The sequence below is a fragment of the Ranitomeya imitator genome, chromosome 6, assembly GCF_032444005.1.
Source record: "Ranitomeya imitator isolate aRanImi1 chromosome 6, aRanImi1.pri, whole genome shotgun sequence".
Lineage (NCBI taxonomy): Eukaryota > Metazoa > Chordata > Amphibia > Anura > Dendrobatidae > Ranitomeya > Ranitomeya imitator.
In genome coordinates, this window is record NC_091287.1 from 426,498,683 (window position 1) to 426,519,131 (window position 20,449).

General features: G+C 45.9%; 2 protein-coding genes and 1 long non-coding RNA gene across 3 annotated transcripts in view; 2 read left to right on the forward strand and 1 right to left on the reverse strand.

The window, feature by feature from the left end:
• LOC138641440 (uncharacterized) overlaps positions 1-20,449 on the forward strand; it is a 62,994-nt gene that overhangs the window by 20,574 nt on the left and 21,971 nt on the right. The window lies entirely within an intron of this gene.
• On the forward strand, positions 3,406-7,834 carry LOC138642814 (uncharacterized). Its single transcript, XM_069731338.1, has 2 exons — positions 3,406-3,567; positions 6,435-7,834. Exon 2 carries the CDS (start codon positions 6,441-6,443, stop codon positions 7,698-7,700), a length of 1,260 nt encoding a protein of 419 aa, XP_069587439.1. The 5' UTR covers positions 3,406-3,567; positions 6,435-6,440; the 3' UTR covers positions 7,701-7,834.
• LOC138642815 (uncharacterized) lies at positions 8,916-11,743 on the reverse strand. The gene is made up of 3 exons (XM_069731339.1): positions 10,830-11,743; positions 9,955-10,365; positions 8,916-9,595 (listed from the first exon to the last, which is right to left on the reverse strand). The coding sequence occupies exons 2-3, from the start codon at positions 10,363-10,365 to the stop codon at positions 9,065-9,067; spliced, it is 942 nt and encodes a 313-aa protein (XP_069587440.1). The 5' UTR covers positions 10,830-11,743; the 3' UTR covers positions 8,916-9,064.

Genomic DNA, 20,449 nt, shown 5'->3' on the forward strand with positions numbered 1-20,449 from the left:
AAACAGTCTTTGTACCATTCCTTTAGGGTGGGGTCAATTCCAGACGAGTTGTAGATTTAGTGGACATAATCAATAAGAGGGGAAAAATGCACTTCTGCTTGGTCTTGATCTTGTAAAGTCATTTCACTGCCTGAGCTGGCCTTTTTTATTCACTATTTCCAAGGCGTTTGGATTCTTAGGCAACTTTTTGACTGCCCTGCATGCAGGGCCGGACTGGGACTAAAATTCAGCCCTGGCATTTGAAGTCACACAGGCCCACTTGTCACATGGTGACTGTATAATATCTTTGTACACTTGTAGGTTACAAGAAGTGAGGGGGGTGTAACACGACTATATAACATATAATTACAGCTGTATCCAGCATTACAGCTCAGCCCCCATAGAATGTAATGCAGCCAGTCCCCATAGAATGTAATGCAGCACAGCCCCATAGAATGTAATGCAGCACAACCCCCATAGAATGTAATGCAGCACAGCCCCCATAGAATGTAATGCAGCCAGCCCCCATAGAATGTAATGCAGCCAGTCCCCATAGAATGTAATGCAGCACAGCCCCCATAGAATGTAATGCAGCACAACCCCCATAGAATGTAATGCAGCACAGCCCCCATAGAATGTAATGCAGCCAGCCCCCATAGAATGTAATGCAGCACAGCCCCCATAGAATGTAATGCAGCACAGCCCCATAGAATGTAATGCAGCACAGCCCCCATAGAATGTAATACAGCACAACCCCCATAGAATGTAATGCAGCACAGCCCCCATAGAATGTAATGCAGCCAGCCCCCATAGAATGTAATGCAGCACAGCCCCCATAGAATGTAATGCAGCACAGCCCCATAGAATGTAATGCAGCACAGCCCCCATAGAATGTAATGCAGCACAGCCCCATAGAATGTAATGCAGCACAACCCCCATAGAATGTAATGCAGCACAGCCCCCATAGAATGTAATGCAGCCAGCCCCCATAGAATGTAATGCAGCCAGTCCCCATAGAATGTAATGCAGCACAGCCCCCATAGAATGTAATGCAGCACAACCCCCATAGAATGTAATGCAGCACAGCCCCCATAGAATGTAATGCAGCCAGCCCCCATAGAATGTAATGCAGCACAGCCCCCATAGAATGTAATGCAGCACAGCCCCATAGAATGTAATGCAGCACAGCCCCCATAGAATGTAATACAGCACAACCCCCATAGAATGTAATGCAGCACAGCCCCCATAGAATGTAATGCAGCCAGCCCCCATAGAATGTAATGCAGCACAGCCCCCATAGAATGTAATGCAGCACAGCCCCATAGAATGTAATGCAGCACAGCCCCCATAGAATGTAATACAGCACAGCCCCCATAGAATGTAATGCAGCACAGCCCCATATAATGTAATACAGCACAGCCCCCATAGAATGTAATACAACACAGCCCCCATAGAATGTAATGCAGCACAGCCCCATAGAATGTAATGCAGCACAGCCCCCATAGAATGTAATACAGCACAGCCCCCATAGAATGTAATGCAGCCAGCCCCCATAGAATGTAATACAGAACAGCCCCCATAGAATGTAATACAACACAGCCCCCATAGAATGTAATGCAGCACAGCCCCCATAGAATGTAATACAGCACAGCCCCATAGAATGTAATGCAGCACAGACCCCATAGAATGTAATGCAGCACAGCCCCCATAGAATGTAATACAGCACAGCCCCATAGAATGTAATGCAGCACAGACCCCATAGAATGTAATACAGCACAGCCCCATAGAATGTAATGCAGCACAGACCCCATAGAATGTAATACAGCACAGCCCCCATAGAACGTAATGCAGCACAGACCCCATAGAATGTAATGCAGCACAGCCCCATAGAATGTAATGCAGCCAGCCCCCATAGAATGTAATACAGCACAGCCCCCATAGAATGTAATGCAGCCAGCCCCCATAGAATGTATAATACTATTATAATACAATATTATTCTGGGGTATAATACAGGATGTAACTCAGGATCAGTAATGTAATGTATGTACACAGTGACTGCACCAGCAGAATTGTGAGTGCAGCTCTGGAGTATAATTCAGGATATGTGATGTATGCACCCTGTGATTCCACCATACTAGTAGCTTTTAGAAGCTTTTGGTTTTGTATTTTGTAGTTGGAGGGTGATTTCCGCAGGTGATTTCTCCCATCCGCCGCCCTCCCCTCCCCCAATGCTGGAGAGATCTGTCAGGAAATATAAAGCAGGCGTCATACTCATCTGTGCCGATGTTTGTGACCATATTGTGTTCTGTTCTGTAATTGCTCGTGGTAAATGTTAACATTCACACAGTCCCAGAGGAGAATGGCGCTGAGCCGCTGACGCATTATATGTATTATTCCTCCAGTGTGTACTTATAGCTGGGGGTCAGTTTTGCCAACTTTATTTTTTATTTTTTTCTGGATAAATTATCAAAAAAAAAAAAAAAATTACAGACAATATTTTTACGGACACATTGAATAACAACAATAAACGATTGTGATTGTAAGTGATCGCTGTCTGCGGCCATAATTGTGATCGGTAGAGATCGGCCGCTGGAAACTGTAAAATGAGAATTACAGACAAACTCATCTGGAGAAGTTTCTTCAGCTTCAGAAAAATCAATAATTCCTTAAATGTCCTTATTATTTCTACAGATTACGCCCGTTTCTACAGATTTCGCCCGTTTCTACAGATTACGCCCGTTCTGCTCCCCGGGTTGGGTAGCGACTGGTAAACCCTTCTGACAAGTCGGATTTGTGGAAATCATTCTTGAGGACATTTTATTGCATTTTAGGCTATTGCCCTTTAAGAGACAGATCCTGGACAAAGAGACGGACGAGACATCTTGGAATGAGCCAAGTTTGCTAAAAATAGGTCCTGACAGTCTATTAATAAAGCTACACGTGGTCGCGGTATAATGGGGGATAATCAGGGGCTTGCTGCCACAGAATAGGGTTAGATTACAATGGCGGATGGTATAAAGGAGACCCCCAGCTCCTGACATCTCCATAACAATGGTCCAGTCTGAAGCTTGAGGTGACATCCATTCTCTAAAGGTACCTTCACACTGAGCGACGCTGCAGCGATATAGACAACGATACGACCAAAAGGCGATCGCTGGAGCGTCGCTGTTTAGATCGCTGTAGAGACGTCAAACACACCAACGTTCGAACGATGCCGGAGCGATACAGTGACGTAACAGCGACTCACGGATCGTTGTCGCTGGTTGCTTGCTTCACGTCAAACAGCAGTGGTGTAAACGATCCGATGAATTGGCAGCGTAGTCAGATAGGTGTCACCCAGGTGGGTGACACCCAGATAGGTGTCACCCAGGATGTGACGTCCCGGCGTCCCAGAATATAAACCGCGACTCTACAGCGATTGATTCACATTGTTCGAGAGCTGCGTATGCATGTTTTTCCTGCATTTCTAGCGTCCTGTCCGGAACGATCCTTCTCCAGCTACGATCCTCTTCTACCGTGAACGTTCTGTTCGGAACGCCGTACTCCACTGCCGGCGTCTTCATCGGTTCTTTTATTGCTCATCAACGGTATGTTCAATTTTTTTTTTTTTTTTGTATAGTAATGGCTATGTAGTAATGCTAGACACAATGCTTATCTAAGTATATGGTATAGTAATGTATAAAACATATCTGGCAGCTATCTTGTGCATCTGGTAAGCGGACACACAAGATGGAGGCACTTTCGGATGCAGTTTGCAAACTATTTGGCGCTGTGTAGCATTTTTTGCGCAAACTATATGGTAAGGCCAACCAACTCTTTTGTGTCTACCTTGGCTTAGCTGTCCCTGGCCTGCTCCGCAAGTAAATAAAAACAGCTCACAACTGGTAAACTAATTTTTTTTTTTTCACAAACTGACCTTATTTTTTTTTGATCAAGAGACAATCACTGTCACGCTATCTATATTCATCAAGTACGGTGTCAGAAAAAATGAATTCATGATAAACATATACAGGCTCATGAATTCACTATTTCTGACACCTGGCAGGTGAGCATAGATATTTACCGTGTGACAACCATTGTCCCCTCAATTTGTGTGATTATGGAGATGCATGTAATATTTTTGGCCCACCTCATATCTGTATACTACAGACACACCAAGCTGCAGTCTTTTTATTTTTAACTACTGGAGATATTATGTGGGCCAAAAAGTGTGTGTGGCGACGTTTCTTGGCGCACGGTGTGTTGCCGGCGGCTATAGACACAATAAACCAAACATAATTGTGTCAAATCAAACTTTTTTTATGTTGTTAACTGAAAAATAACAAGTAACAGAACAATATCCCAAACAATGAAAGAAAAAAAAAAAAAAAATCAGAACCTCCCACGCCTCAAGAGGTGTCGCAGCGTGCGGCCATGTTGCTGTACTTGTTGCAGCATGAGCGCTGCTGTCCGCTCCAGGCGGTCTTGCTTGGCCAGCAGCTCTCTCACGGTGTCCGGTTCTGTGATAGAAGAGGTTGGAGAATGGACAGTGATTAAGCTGCAACGGTGGCATGTGTTTACATAACCAGCAATTTAAGGTACCGTCAAAAATAACGATTTTTGTAACGATATCTTTGATTTCTGTGAAGTTGCAACGATATTGTTAACGCAATCGTTCTGTGTGACAGCGACCCAGCGACCACACAGTGACTTACCAACGATCACGACCAGGTCGTATAGCTGGTAATGATCGTTAGTAAATCGTTTATTGTAAAATGTTACTTTTAACTACACACTCAATTTTGTACTGCCCCAGAGGGCATTTTTTAGGTTCAATGTTTTAGGGTCCGTTTAGTCGTTGTCAAATGTGACATCCCACCGATAACCCCCTCCCACTTTCTCAATACTTACGGAAAAGGGACGCCTGTTGCTCATCCGCGGAGCTGCTGACCACCCATCCCCTGGCTCGGGCCACAGCTCCTGCTGCTGAAAGGAAGCAAATACATATCTGGTTAACAATTGAACTCACTGTGGTGAAGCGCTCGCTGGTTTTGTCACTTACGAATGCTTGTCGCTGGAGAGAATGACGCCGACCCGGGGGAGGAAGATGGGTGTTGAAAGGGCGGGGTTGTGGCCTGCGGTGGGGTTACTGCACCTGTAATGTACACAATATTTAACCTCCCTACTAATGGCCCGTATGGCGTCATTAAATTCTAAAAAAGGGTGGTTAACTTACGTGACGACACTGGCTGTGGGCTTCCGCTGCTAGCCGCTGTACTGCTGGCTGCAGTGGGTGCTGTCCTCTGCCGGCGGCGTCTCTCTACACCCCAAAAAAAGACACGCAAGGTTTAGACACCAGAAGTACAGAGCTGTAGACTTAAATAAAAAATTAAGTAGGCGCCATCGCAATTGCCAGACATGAGGGGTAACTTACGTGACGGCCCTGGCTGTGGGCGTACGCTGCTGGCCGCTGTAGTCCTCTGCTGGCGTTGTCTCTCTATACACAAAAAATAAAGAAACACAATGTTTACACACCAAAGTACAGAGCTTCCGACACCCCCACAAATAACAAACCTAGGCCAGTGGCATAAAGGAATAAAATTTAAATTTAAATCCCCAAATCGAGGTACATATATAGAAGGTGGGAAGCGCCACACGGCAGTGCGAGTGTCCCTATTCCCCCCTCCCGATACTGTGTGTCTCCCAATTACACTATACTGTTACTTGCCTTGCCTGGTCTCTGCCCGCAACGTTGCCAGATAAAGTGGCTGTTTGTACCGGAGGTCGGCCCACTTTTTGCGCAGCTGCAGCGCACTGCGCCGGATGCCGAACCTCCGCTCCATCTTCTGGGCAATGTGGCGCAACACCTCATTCTTGTGTAGATTTGGGTGTGCTGGGCGACTCTCCCGGCCCTCATAGTCCATGGCATCCATTTTTTTTACAAAAAAGCGGACCTCTGTCTGCCCCAAAGGAGGACATCGCTGTCTCGCCGCCATTTTAGCAAGAGAGACGCTGTATGGCACCACCCAGCCACGCCCAGAGGAGGTCCTTGATTCTACCGTTCTGGCGCGCAATTCGCAACGCTATAGCGTCTCCATTTATGCACACCGTCGCGGGTGTGACGTCGGCTCCAGAAGTCACTATTTGGCGTTCCCGTTATAAATCAGCAGCGCTCATCGTCCTGTTTGTTTCAGTGGATGGTACATTTAATGGAGGGTATCTATGGGGTATGGCTGTTGTGTTAACGTTGCTTACAATTAGCCATGTATATCTCTGTGTATGTATATATATGTGTGTGTATGTATATATATATATATATATATATATATATAGTACCTTACATCCTATGTTAACATTTTTGTCAAATGGTGCAGCATCGGTGACGCAACGGAGAATGCATTACAGTATTGGATGTCTTGTGTAAGTTTTGAAAATGATATGTAGTAATTTTTTTTTTTCTTTTTTCCTTTCTCAGGTTGCCATGTCTCATTCGGATGTACCTGTGATTGTTGCGGCCGCGTTATTGGTAGAAGCTCACAACCAGCTGGAGGTTCAAGCGCGAAACAATCGTGTAAAGCGTCAGCGCCGCATGTGGACCAAACAGTGGCTGCAGAAGAGGAATCAATTGTCAAATATGGGCCTTATAAGGGAACTGCAGGATAACAACCCGCATGATTTTCGTAACTACCTGAGAATGTCGGAGGACTCATTTAATGTCCTACTTGCAGCTGTAGAACCTTATATCAGGCGGCAAAATACACAGATGAGAGCAGCTGTCCCTGTGGATGAGAGGCTGGCTGTCACGCTGCGTTTCCTGGCGACTGGCAGGTCTATGCAAGACTTGCATTACAGCGCAGCTATATCCCGATCCCTACTCAGCGTCATCATCCCAGAGACATGCAAAGCTATTGTCTCAGTTTTACACCGCAGTTACATGCCTTTCCCACAGACCCCGGATGACTGGAAAGAGATTTCAAGGGGATTTGAGGAGCAATGGCAGTTCCCTAATTGCGGTGGGGCCTTGGATGGCAAACATGTACGCATCACCCAACCACCACACTCTGGCTCCTTTTATTATAACTATAAGGGATATTTCAGCATAATTCTCATGGCCCTCGTAAATGCTAACTACGATTTCATAAGTGTGTCTGTTGGGATTAACGGGAGAGTATCCGATGGAGGAGTTTTGGAGCACACAGATTTTGGGGAACGCTTGAAAAATAATAAACTTGCCTTGCCGCCCAACAGTGACACAACAGAAAACATGAACTTTGTCTTTGTCGGAGATGAGGCTTTCCCACTGCATCCCAACCTTTTGAAGCCCTTCTCCCAGAAGACTCTGACACCGGAACGACGAATCTTTAATTACAGACTTTCAAGAGCTAGACGCGTTGTGGAAAATGCATTCGGAATTATGGCAAACCGATTTCGGGTTTTCCACACAGCACTAAACATGAAACTAACGTCTATTGACTCTGTGGTGCTTGCTTGTTGTGTCCTCCACAACTTTCTACGTCGCCGTGATGCCACTGCATACAGCCCTCCACAGTATGTAGACTCTGTGGACCAGGGTAACGGAGATGTAACCCAGGGCGAATGGCGTCTAGACGCGCACAGGGTTTGTGGTTTGGAAAGTCTGGGTTCTGGAAGGTACTGTGATGATGCAACGAATAGCAGGGACAAATACTCTGACTTTTTCAATGGGCCAGGGGCTGTCCCATGGCAGTATCAACAGCTGTAACGTAACTGTTGGCATAACTTTTACCATGTATTATGGATGATATTGTTGGGGGGTTCAAGTGCTCTTGTGTAAAAGTGCTCATTTTTAACAATTTTTGGATGACCCATGATACTCCTTTTTCTGTAATAAATGTGAACATATCGATATATCTATTTGTTATTTCTTATTATTTTACATACATACCAATACATACCAATAAACATATATATCTATAAACATACTCTACTTCTGTATCAATCATATGAAACCTGTGAGTCTGCAGCATCCTATGCACTAGTGATTTCCTGATGTGTGTGTGTATATATATTAGTAGATGTTCACCATATTCTAAAGGTACCTTCACACTCATCGACTCTGCAGCGATACCGACAATGATGTCGATCGCGGTTTGGTCGCTGGAGAGCTGTCACACAGACAGCTCTCCAGCGAGCACCGATCCAGAAGTCCACGGGTAACCAGGGTAAACATCGGGTTACTAAGTGCAGGGCCGCGATTATTAACCCGATGTTTACCCTGGTTACCGTTGTAAATGTTAAAAAAAAATTACAATACATACTTACATTCACGCTGTATGGTCATGTCCCTCGCCTTCAGCTTCCAGCACTGACTCAGCGCCGGGCGTAAAGTACAACGGTGATGTCAACGCTGTGCTTTACTACCGGACGGCGCTCACCAGTCAGTGCGGGAAGCCGAAGGCGAGGGACTTGACCATACAGCGGGAATGTATGTACTGTTTGTTTTTTTAACATTGACAACGGTAACCATGGTAAACATCACGTTACTAAGAGTGGCCCTGCACTTATTAACCCAATGTTTCCCTTGTTTCTTGTGACGACATCGCTGAATCGGCGTTACACATGCTGTGTGTAACGCCGATTCAGCGATGTCAGCGGGAGATTCAGCAACCAAAAAAAGTGCTGTACTTTCCCCAGCGACCAATGATCTCCCAGCATGGGCCTGATCGCTGGACGCTGTCACACAACAATTTAGTTAACGATATCGTTGCTACGTCACAAAAAGCAACGATATCGTTAACAATATAGTTATGTGTGACGGTAATGTATTGGGTATTCTAGCATTTGCATGTCCCCGTCGCATATTGCCCAGCAACGTAGTATATTGACCAGCGGCGTCATTTATTGCCAAGCCAAAGAGACACGTAGTACATACACAAATTTAAGAAACCAAAAATTTAATTATTTGTATTAAAAATTTTATTATTTTTTATTACAATACTTTTTTAATGTTGATGAGGCATAGGGGATTAATGACCGGGTGCCAGGAGGATGCCTGCAGGGGAGAAGGCATAGGGGATTACTTGTGGAGCATCTAAAACACAAGTCTCATTTATTTCAACTACAACACTACAAATTTTGGTAGTAAGTGTCCATCTCACTGTAGTGGTGCGTGGCCATAGGAGGTCCTTGTGATAAGTCACCAAAAGAAGGGGGTGCAGGTGGTGTCCGGAACTGAGAATTATGTGGCCCAGGTCTGCGGACAGGAGTGCTGTGCATGGGCTCCTGTTGGTGTCCCCAATAAAAATGGGCACTGGGCTGACGGACGTCAATGCTCAATGTTGATGTGTCGCATAGTTTTCCTGCGGCTGCCGCGTTCATAACGTCAAACATTATTCTCTCCGCGTGAGATCTTTGGGTATCATCCAGTCTGTTTAAACGTTCCTCAACCAAGGATGCGAATGGGGAGAGTTTGGTTGTGACGTGCTTGGACAAGATGCTGTTGGCCACTGCCAGGAGATCCACAGGTGTGGCTGCTGTTGATTTTCTTTTTCTAGATGGGCGCAGTGGACATGTCTGCTCCTCGACAGACGGGCTACTGGAGGACTGAGGGGACTGGACATTGTTCGCTTCCGTTGTTTCCCGCTGTTGCAGAGGCACCTGCAATTACATGAAAAAGAAAAATTTAAAATAAATAACATACAAACGACTCTGCCACACAGCCCTAGAGAGCCCACACCTCCCCAAACACCTCTATGCCCATTGGAACCTATGAGGAACAGTTACCTGGGTTAAAAAACAAAGGGGTTAAAGAGCTGTGCTGAACTACATTGGCCGGCAATACTGTACGAATGTGCGGAAGACACAATATGTTAATTACGGACACAGGAAGTGGCAGCTGTTATCATCAGGGGGATTAAACATGAACAACGTGACTCACTATTACTGGAAGCCATGCAGTCTCATAAACATACAAGACACACGGCATGCTACAAGAAGGGAAGCTTGGGGCTACTTACATGGTCGTCAGGAGACTCAGGCAGGATATCTTCGGGCGATGGCTCACAAAGGCTAGTCACAGTCTGGCACGGGCGAGGGATCTCTTGGTCTCTAGTGAATGCCATCAGGTCGTAATACCACAGCCTGGGCACATAGACTTCCTCAGTTCCGGCCCCAGACTTCTTAGAATTTTCCACTTTGTTGACCTCTTTTTTGAAAACTGTGCGGAGAGCCTGGATCTTTTTCCTCACAATGTTTTCATCCACGGTCTCTGTGGGATGATACTCCCTGTAGACGGCCACCAGCTTCTCATACGCTTCTCTCTTCATGTAACGGTTGCTATAATCCTTAGATTTTATCTTCCACAAACAGGGCAGGGAGCGGTACATCTCTATGAGTGCCCGAACACAGTCCTGCTCATTTGTAGACATCTTTAAAAAAAAAAAAAATAAAAGTTAAGAAACAGCAAAAATTAAAAGTTTGATGAGCCGTATGCCGTTCCTATTGTTATCAGTCATTTTTTGTATGGGATGGTCCGTGGGACTATTTCCACCATTTAGGGGATGGGATGGGGGCCGTTTGTGTGTTTCCCCATAGCCACCATTTGGGGATGGGATGAGGGCTATTTTTATCCATTTTGAGCGTTGAAAAATTTGTAAATTCTATTGGCTGCTATTTTGTCAATGGCCAATTTCATGTTGGTGAAACACACCATACTACAAAATCGTTTGCATTACCACTTAAAATGGAAATACTACGACGCTAAAGCGTCTTTGGTTATAAACGTGAAAGCTCTAAAAAAAAATCACTGCTGAGATGTAGTATACATCTATTTCTAGACACATAAATTAGTATTGCTGCATGGCAAATGAATACAGCACAAGGATATACTCACCGTAGATGTACTAATTGAGAACGCTGCAGAGTTGAAGATCTACAAACAGGTCGCTCAAAAGTTACAGCCAAGACGCCCACGAGTTGATGGAGAAGGAACACGATGGATTTCGAACCAAGACGCACACGAGATGCTCGTGGATGGCAGAGTACGCACAAGTGATTGAAAAGTTGTAAAGTCGCGGTTTATATTTCGGAACGCAGGTACACATGACCCCGATGTGACCTATCAGCGTTCTCAGTGAGACGTAACAACAAAGCCATTTGAAATATATAACGTTATGGCGTCACCTTTTGTAATGTAATAATGTGATTTAAAGGGGTCTTCTTTTGTAATAGTGATGCATTGTAAATACGCCCTTATGTAAAGTTCACACCTACCTCCTAGGCTGTCGTGACAGTTGGCGTCACCTTTTGTAATGTAATGTAAAGGGGTGCCTTTTTTAATGTAATAATGTGATGTAGGCGTCACCTTTTGTCTTTGGAATGCATTTGGGAGTATGGTGATAATTACATTACTATAATAATGTTCACACCACCTCCCAGGCCATTATGACAGATGGCGTCTCCTTTTGTAATTTGTAATATATTGGGATCTTCGAAATAATTGCGTATCTATCTACGAGCGACATTGCTAAATTTAAAGGCGTCTCCTTTTGTAATGCATAACGCCTACCTGGCCACAACAAGACGCTGCGACGGCCCCTTTCATCGTTGCTGGCGTCGTTGCTTTTCATGTCAAACACAACGATTCAGGCTGATCTAACGACCAAATAAAGTTCTGAACTTTCGGCAACGACTAGCGATGTCACAGCGGGATCCGGATCGCTGCTGCGTGTCAAACACAACGATATCGTTATCCAGGACGCTGCAACGTCATAGATCGTTGTCGTTCTCGTTGCAATATTGCTCAGTGTGAAGGCACCTTAACCCAACCATCTGCAAGGAGTCACCATAGCCCCCCATACAATGGAAGAAGCAGCATCCAGGGGGGCACATTCAGTCTGTTACATTGTTCCCAGAGGCTGTAGATGGAAGGCTTCTAACAGCTGAGGGTTTGTTACAGTTGTCTGTAGGATAAACATACTGAACTCCAGAATGATACATTGTATCAACCTGTCGGAAGTGTGGAGATCTGTGCAGCAGAGGGTTCTCTAGACTGGATGCAACTGTAACAAACCTTCAGCTGTGAGGATCAGGCAGGATTTCTTTTGCCTGGGACCCATTATGTGAAGTTTACCCCTGGTGACATCAGAGCCCCGGGGTCCCCGGCAGTCTCTACCTCGCCATCTTTCGCAGCTGCAGTGAAAGCCTCCATTGTGTCACCCGCAGCTGCATAATCCCGACCAGGACACCATCATCTCTGCTCAGTGTCACCTCCTCCCCCAGATGCAATTCATTGTCAATGCACTGAGTCATGCCATGTAATAATAAAAAAACACTGACTCTACTTACCTTTCCTCTTGCCCCGTGCTGCTCCAGCCTCCGGTCTCAGCAGCTGCAGTCTGCCCGCCCGGTCACACAGCAGGTGCGCGATGATATGACGTCATCGCGCACCCGCAGTGTAAGCGGCAGACAGAGCGGGGAATGATGGGAGAGGGAGCGACAGCAGATGCTCTCTCCCCATCATTGCATTCAACTGTACCGGCGTCTATGACGCCGGTATAGTTGAATGCGGGGCCGGGAGTGTGCCAACAGCGGGGGGAGTGTGCCGACAGCGGCACACTCGAGCGGCCCACTACTGCCATCGGCCCTTCTGGCATTTGCCAGAACTGCCCGATGGCCAGTCCGGCCCTGCCTGCATACTCTTTACTCATCTCCCACAACTGCTATCAAAGTGCTCCTTAGTACTTTAGCTAAACTCTCTATTAGCAATGGTAATAGACAGGGCTCTCCTTTATCCCCCTAATTTGTATTATTCAATGAGCCCTTGGTGGCCTTAATACGTCAAAATCATGACATCATTGGGGTCCAATTGGGAAATAAAAACTTCATGGTATGCCTGTTTGAAGACGATGTTTTATTGAACATCGCTAATTTACATATCTCACTTACAAACCATTTTAACCCCTTTACCCACAAAGCTGATTTACACGTTAATGACCAGGCCAACTTTTACAATTCTGACCACTGTCACAAGGTAATAAAGCCATACCCTCCTTCACCTCTCACTTCCTAAAACTCAATATAGACAAAACCGAACTCATCAGCTTTCCCCATCTCGCGTATCCCCCCTACCTGATCTATCTATTATCGTAAACAGCATCACGCTCTGTCCCGCACCTGAAATCCGCTGCCTTGGGGTAACTCTCGTCTCTACCATGTCCTTCAAACCGCACGTCCAAACTCTCGCCACCTCCTGTTGCCTCCAACTCAATATTGCCAAAATCCGTCCCTTCCTCAGCCCACAATCTACTAAAAATCTTGTGCATGCCCTCATCATCTCCCACCTCGATTACTGCAACACCCTCCTCTGTGGCCTTGCACCACTCCAGTCTGTCCTCAACTCTGCTGCCCGGCTAATCCACCTCTCTCCTTGCTACACCCCTGTTTCTCCCCTCTACAAATCCCTCCACTGGCTCCCAATTCCCCAACAAATCCAGTTCAAACTACTAACACTAATCTACAAAACCATCCACAACCTGTCCCCTCCCTATATCTCTGAACTAATTTCCCAATATCTTCCCTCACGTAATCTTCAATCCTCCCAAGACCTCCTACTTTCCTCCACACTTATGTATTCCTCACACAATCGCCTCCAAGATTTCTCCCGAATATCTCCCATCCTCGAATTCCACGCCTCAACACATCCAATTATCCACCACCCTCGGATCCTTTAGACGGAAGCTGAAAACCCATCTCTTTAGGAAAGCCTACAGCCTGCAATAACCATTCTGCCGCCTCCCCTCCACCCGAGCTGCCATTTCACCACCACCCGAGCTGCCGCCTCACCATCACCCGAGCTGCCGCCTCACCAACACCAGAGCTGCCGCCTCACCAACTACCAGAGCTGCCGCACCCTCAACCTTTCTCTTTCTTATTATCCCGTAGAATGTAAGTCTGCAAGGACAGAGTCCTCTCCCCTCTGTACCAGTCTGTCATTGTAAATTTGTTTACTGTAAACGATATCTATAACTCTGTATGTAACCCCTTTCTCATGTACAGTTCCATGGAATTAATGGTGCTGTATAATTAATAATAACTCTGGAACACTTCAATGGATCCCGATGATTCCGAGATTTGTTTTTTCATGACTAGTATTGAGTGATACCTTCCGATATTTGAAAGTATCGGTATCGGATTGTATCGGCCGATATCCGAAAAATATCGGATATCGCCGATACTGATACCCGATACCAATACAAGTCAATGGGACACAAATATCGGAATGTGTCCTGGATTGGTTCCCAGGGTCTGAAGGAGAAGAAACTCTCCTTCAGGCCCTGGGATCCATATTCATGTAAAAAATAAAGAATAAAAATAAAAAATATGGATATACTCACCCCTCCGGCGGACCCTGGACCTTAGCGGTGTAACAGGCAGCCTCCGTTCCTAACAATGAGCGGGTGAAGGACCTTCGATGACGTTGCGGCTTGTGATTGGTCGCGTGACCGCTCATATGACCGCTCACGCGACCAATCACAAGCCGCGACGCCATCGCAGGTCCTTCACTCGCTCATTCTTAGGAACGGAGACTGCCGGTTGCAGTGGATACAACCAGGGCGCATCCGAGGGTGAGTATATTCATATTTTTTATTTTTATTCTTTATTTTACACATAAATATTCATCCCGATTCCCGATATCGCAAAAATATCGGAACTCTGGATCAGAATTCCGATACCGCAAATATCGGTTGATACCCGATACTTGCGGTATCGGAATGCTCAACACTATTCATGACATAGTGTACTTCGTGATAGTGGTAAAATTTCTTCGGTATGACTTGTGTTTATTTGTGAAAAATGTTGCCAACTTTGAATTTACATGCCCTTAAATCGCAGATATATGTCACACAAAATAGTTAATAAATAACATTTCTCACATGTCTACATCAGCACAATTTTGGAACCTTTTTTTTTCTTAGGCAGTTCTAAGAGTTAGAAGTTAACCAGCGATTTTTCATTTTTCCAGCAAAATTTACAAAACCATTTTTTTAGGGACCACATCACATTTGAAGTCACTTTGAGGAGTCTTTATGATAGAAGATACCCAAAAGTGACAACATTCTAAAAACTGCACCACTTGAGGTGCTCAAACCCACATTCAAGAAGTTTCTTAATCCTTTAGGTTCTTCACAGGAATTTTAATTAACATTTTACTTTTTTCACCAAAAATTCACTTCAGATCCAAATTTCTTTATTTTGACAAGGGTAACGGGAAGAAATGGACCGCAAAAATTGTTGTGTAATTTCTCCTGAGCATGCAGATACCCATATGAGGGAGAAAACCATTGTTTGGACGCACGGCAGAGCTCGGAAGAAGCGCCATTTGACTTGACGGGGAAATATTTTTCAGGCAGAGGGCAAAGCTCAGATGGCAAGGAGCGCCCGATTTTTACTGTTATGGTTTGCAGGTGCCATGATCCATTGCGAGACCCCATGAGGTGCCAGAACAGCAGAACTCCCGATTAGTGACCCCATTTTACAAACTATACCTCTCAATGAATTTACCTAGGGGTGCAGTAATCATATTGACACCACGGTTGTGTCAAAGAATTTTATACCATTGGGCAGTGAAGAAAAAATAACTACATTTTTACCACCAAAATTTAGTTTTAGCATCAGATTTTACATTTTCACTCAAGAAGTGGGTAAAATTTCACCTAAATTTGTCCCTCAATTACTACTGAACGTGGCAATACCCCATATGTGGCTGTACAGTGCTACATAGCCATACGGAGAGATTTGGGAGAAATGGAGCTCTATTTGCCTCCTGGAGCGCAGATTTTCCTAGAACAGTTTGCGGACTTGATATACAGAGCCTCTAATTGCTAGAAGAGCAGAATCCCCCTTAAGTGACCCCATTTTGGAAACTATACCCCTTGGGGACTTTATCTACAGGTGTAGTGATGATTTTGACTCCATATTTTCCAGAAACAAGCAGCAATGAATGTTGTCAAGTGAAATTTGCAAACTGCCATTGTAGTGAGGAGTAAGTTGCAGTTACTAGTACGTTATGCCCAGCTCGTGCTTCTGGAGTCATGCACCTGTTAGTTAGTTGGGCTCTCATTGCTTCAGAAATGCAAAGCGTGGACGCAATTTGTAGATTAGGTACACTGTGGAGCACATAACTGAGAGAGGCATTTGGATTTGAGAGCAGAGAATTTGCTGAATTTCTTTTGGAGGGTGAGGAGCCATTTCGCCTTTTCAGAGACTTTGCACTACCAGTAACATGGAAGCCCCCTATATTTCCGTTAACAGATGACAGACCTGAGCGGGGACTTGCTTTTTTTGTGGATTGAGTTGAAGCTTTTATTGGAAATATTTTACATAACATTCAGGATCACATTTATCCGGCACTCTACACTGAGCACTTAATTTTAGGTTTCTAGCTAAATCTTTAAGTGACGTGATTCAAATGAAATCCCCGATAAATCCATTCACTATAATGAGGCAGTAGAGTTACTATGGACTCCGTATGGCCTCTGTTCAGCAGTGTCCTTCTTTTCAGAAGTTCTGGACTTCTAGCTCCGACCAGCGATGTCACAGCGGGATCCAGATCGCTGCTGCGTGTCAAACGCAACGAGATCGCTATCCGGGACGCTGCAACGTCACGGATCGTTGTCGTTCTCTTTGTAAAGTTAGTGTGAAGGTACCATTGATAAGATAGGAGATAATTAATTGATAGTTTGCAGTTTGACTGCTGGACTGGTCTAGTTCCACCTCCGAATAGAGATGATGTCATGCAATTGGTAATCTGCATAGTGTAGAGGTTTGTACTCAGCTGCTCTTGAGGTAGGCACATGAGGTGGTTTTCATGTAAAGTGCAGGCAAGTTTATTTAACTTCATTAACCACTCCAGGTGGCAAAACAAAACAGAGCCTGCTCAGTTACAAAGTGAAAACAAACTGAAAACAAATAGTTCATATGGTATTGTGGGTCCACCCGCTCATGTCAGTTTCTTTAGCAACACACACTGGAGGTCTCCGCACCTCCAGCCAGAGACCATGAATGAGAGACTCGGCCTCCATTTTATCTGCCAAGCCACGCCCCTGGGGTTGGGATATGGGAGCAGTAATTCCCACCCATCTCTTATGACCGCTTGTAAATCCCGGCCCTGGAATGGCCAATTAACTCAGCACTATATGTGCTGGAGCATGCTTCTAAGCTCACATCACCGCAGCTAACTGCCATGATGACACATATCTCCCCTCAAGGACTCTTCTGGTGGCCATCTTACATACCCTCTGCCTGTAGCCAGGGGCTTGGCACCTTCTGCTGACAAACAGTGGATCCTCGACAGAGCATCAGCATTGCCATGCAGTGTCCCTGGCCTGTGCTCCACATGGAAGTGCTAGGAACCACCTGGTCACTCGGGCCTTGTTCCCTTTCTTCTCCCTCATCCTCTTCAGTGGGGCATGGTCTGCCACTAGTCTGAACCTCCTGCCTAAGAGATAGTACCTTAGAGAGGCCTGGATGTCTTCCTGGAGCAGAACAATATTGTATCATACAATTATTAGGTTCTGTAGAAGGACGTAGATCTGGGTATTTATTATGATGGAATATAGGCTGAACTGGATGGACAAATGTCTTTTTTCGGCCTTACTAACTATGTTACTATGTTACTATTTTAGAGGGTCCAACACCCACTTGATAGCTAAACATTCCTTCTCCACTATGGAATATTTTTTCTAGCAGGATGACAACTTCTGGTTAAGATACATGATGTGGTGCTCTTCCCCGTTTACATCTTGAGCTAAAACAGTGCCAAGCCCGACATCTGATGCATCCATCTGGACCACAAACTCCTTGGAGAAATCAGGTGCTACCAGCACCTGCTGTTTGCACAGGGCCAGCTTCAGTTCCTGGAAGGCTGTCTCAGCTTCTGGAGACCACTTAGCCATAGCCAACTTTGTCCCTTTAAGGAGGTCTGTCAGAGAGGCCACTACCATGGCGAAGTTTGGGATAAACCGGCGATAATAGCCCACAATGCCCAGGAACGCCCTGACCTTCTTTGAGAGGGGTTGTTCCAACCCTAGATCGCCTCAACTTTATCTTGAGTTTTATTTTTCATCCTACCTACAACATAGCCCGAGTATATCTCTTCCACCATTCCCAAGGCACACTTCGGGTTTATGGAGCATCAAATATCGCCTGGACCTTGCTCAGATGGCTTCCCCAATTCTGGCCGAAGATCACAATATCATCCAGGTAGGCCTCTGTATACTTTTGTGAGGAGCTAGGATCCGGTCCATGGCTCTCTGGAACATTGCTGGAGCATCTTGTAACCCAAACGGCAGCCTTGTGTATTGGAAGCATCCATCTAGGGTTGAGAAAGCAGTCTTCTCTTTGGCGCCTTGGGACATGGGGATTTGCCAAGACCCTTTTGTGAGGTCAAGGGTAGTAATTTAGTGAGCCGACCCTAGCCTCTCAATTCATCGACCCAGGGCATTGGGTAGGCATCAGTCTTAGAAACCTCGTTCAGCTTCCGAGAGTCATTGCAAAATTGCCATTCCCCATCTGATTTCGGCACTAGGACTGGGGGCAGCACGGTGGCTTAGTGGTTAGCACTGCGGCCTTGCAGTGCTGGAGTCCTGGGTTAAAATCCCACCAAGGACAACATAAGTTTGTATGTTCTCTCCGTGTTTGCATGGGTTTCCTCCGGGCACTCCGGTTTCCTCCCACATTCCAAAGACATACTGATAGGGAATTTAGATTGTGAGCCCCATTGGGGACATGATAATGTCTGTAAAGCGCTGCAGAATATGTTAGCGCTATATAAAAATAAAGGTTATTATTTATTATTATTTGACTGGACCAGCCACTCTTGGTTTCCTTGATGACTCTCAGGCTCAGCATCTGCTTCATGGCCTTTGAGATCACCTCTTGGTGTGCTTTGGGAATCCGGTAGGGCTTCAAGTTGACCCGGACATGAAGCTCTGTCAGGACGTTATGCTCCATGACCCTCGTACACCCTGAAAGTTCTGAGAATATGTCTCTGTTACACTGTAGCAACTCACGGCACTGCTGCTTCTGTGAGTGAGACAAGGTGTCTGCCATCTTAACATCCTCTGCACCGACATCTGACTTGGCCAGCAGATAAGGAGCTTTCATGGTTTCTCTGTCCTGCCACTGTTTGATCCGGTTCATGTGGTACACCTGGTAGGGCTTCTGCTTCCCCACTTGATGGACTTTGTAGTTGACCTCACCAACTTTCTTCGCCGCATAGAGACCCTGCCACTTGGCCAGGAATTTGTTCTCCGCTGTAGGCACCAGCACAAGTACTTGATTCCCTGGGTTGAACTGTCTTACCCTGGCGGACATATTATACACCCTGTGTCATGCCATAAGCGGCGTTAAAGGGGCAGGACGGCATACTGGGACCCACACCTGTCCCTACCACATTAATGGAGCCCTGGCTTTCCCTTATCTCGGGGGTACCTATGATGGTTAGGAGGCCCGAGCCGCAAGCATATCCCTGTCTCCTGTGCAGGCTCTATCAGTAGCCCCCTCTCCCCCCCAAAGGAGGTGGACTGCACCAGTGTAATAATACAACAAATAACAGGGTAGACAGACAAGGTAACTAAAAGTCTCAAACTCACCAAATGCTCACACAACCACAGAGGAAACACAGAGAAGGGAAGAGAAGGAAAAAACTAGGAAGAAAAACAGGATAAACATGCAACCAAAACATCAGACACCAATCTCTGTAAATAAACCTCCAACACCAACACTACGCTCCTTCAACCTCCAAGCCAGGCAGTAGAACTGATCACTGACAATAGCTGAAGTCAGGACTGGGTCTATATAGAGGATCAGATTACAAAATCTACTTCAGCTGAGAGAGACCCAGCTCTCAGCAACTCAGCAATAAGGTTAACTCCTGCACTGCTGGCACAAAGCAGCCAGGTCAGAATACAGGTGAAGTGCTTCTGTTCACTGTGTGTGAATGAGGCCCAGAGCGCTGAAGTTCTCTGGAACCTCTCTGTTGTGGTAGCCCCGTGACACCCTGGACTGGGCTTCCTGAGCCTTGAGGAGATGATCCTTCACAATGGGCATCACATTGGCAATCCTCTCTTGCATCTTGGTGACATGCTCTACCATGCTTCTATAGGGAGTGGTTTCAGCCTCTCAGGATTCCTTCGCCATATTCAGAAGCCCTCGAGGGTGTCATACAAAGAGCAGTTCAAATAGGGAGAAGCCAGTGGAAGCTTGGGGAACTTCCCGGATGGAGAACAACTGGTAAGGAAGCAGACAGTCCCAGTCTTGGCTGTCCTCCACTGCTTTCTTCAGCATAGCATTCAAGGTTTTGTTAAACCTCTCCATCAGCCCATTAGTCTGGGGATGGTACACAGGTTCTGAGCTGGAAAATTTGCAGGTTCTTGTATAACTCCTCCATGACCTTCGACATGAAAGGGGGGTCCCTTGGTCTGTCAGTATCTCCTTCAGCAGCCCGGTTCA

What these genes read in the sequence shown, in the direction of transcription:
- LOC138642814 (XM_069731338.1), top strand. Translation starts at nt 6,441, where the DNA reads ATGTCTCATTCGGATGTACCTGTGATTGTTGCGGCCGCGTTATTGGTA.
- LOC138642815 (XM_069731339.1), bottom strand. Translation starts at nt 10,365, where the DNA reads ATGTCTACAAATGAGCAGGACTGTGTTCGGGCACTCATAGAGATGTAC. An exon ending in CTGAGTCTCCTGACGACCAT is followed by an intron (nt 9,596 to 9,954) that starts GTAAGTAGCCCC and finishes ATGTAATTGCAG; the next exon opens with GTGCCTCTGCAACAGCGGGA.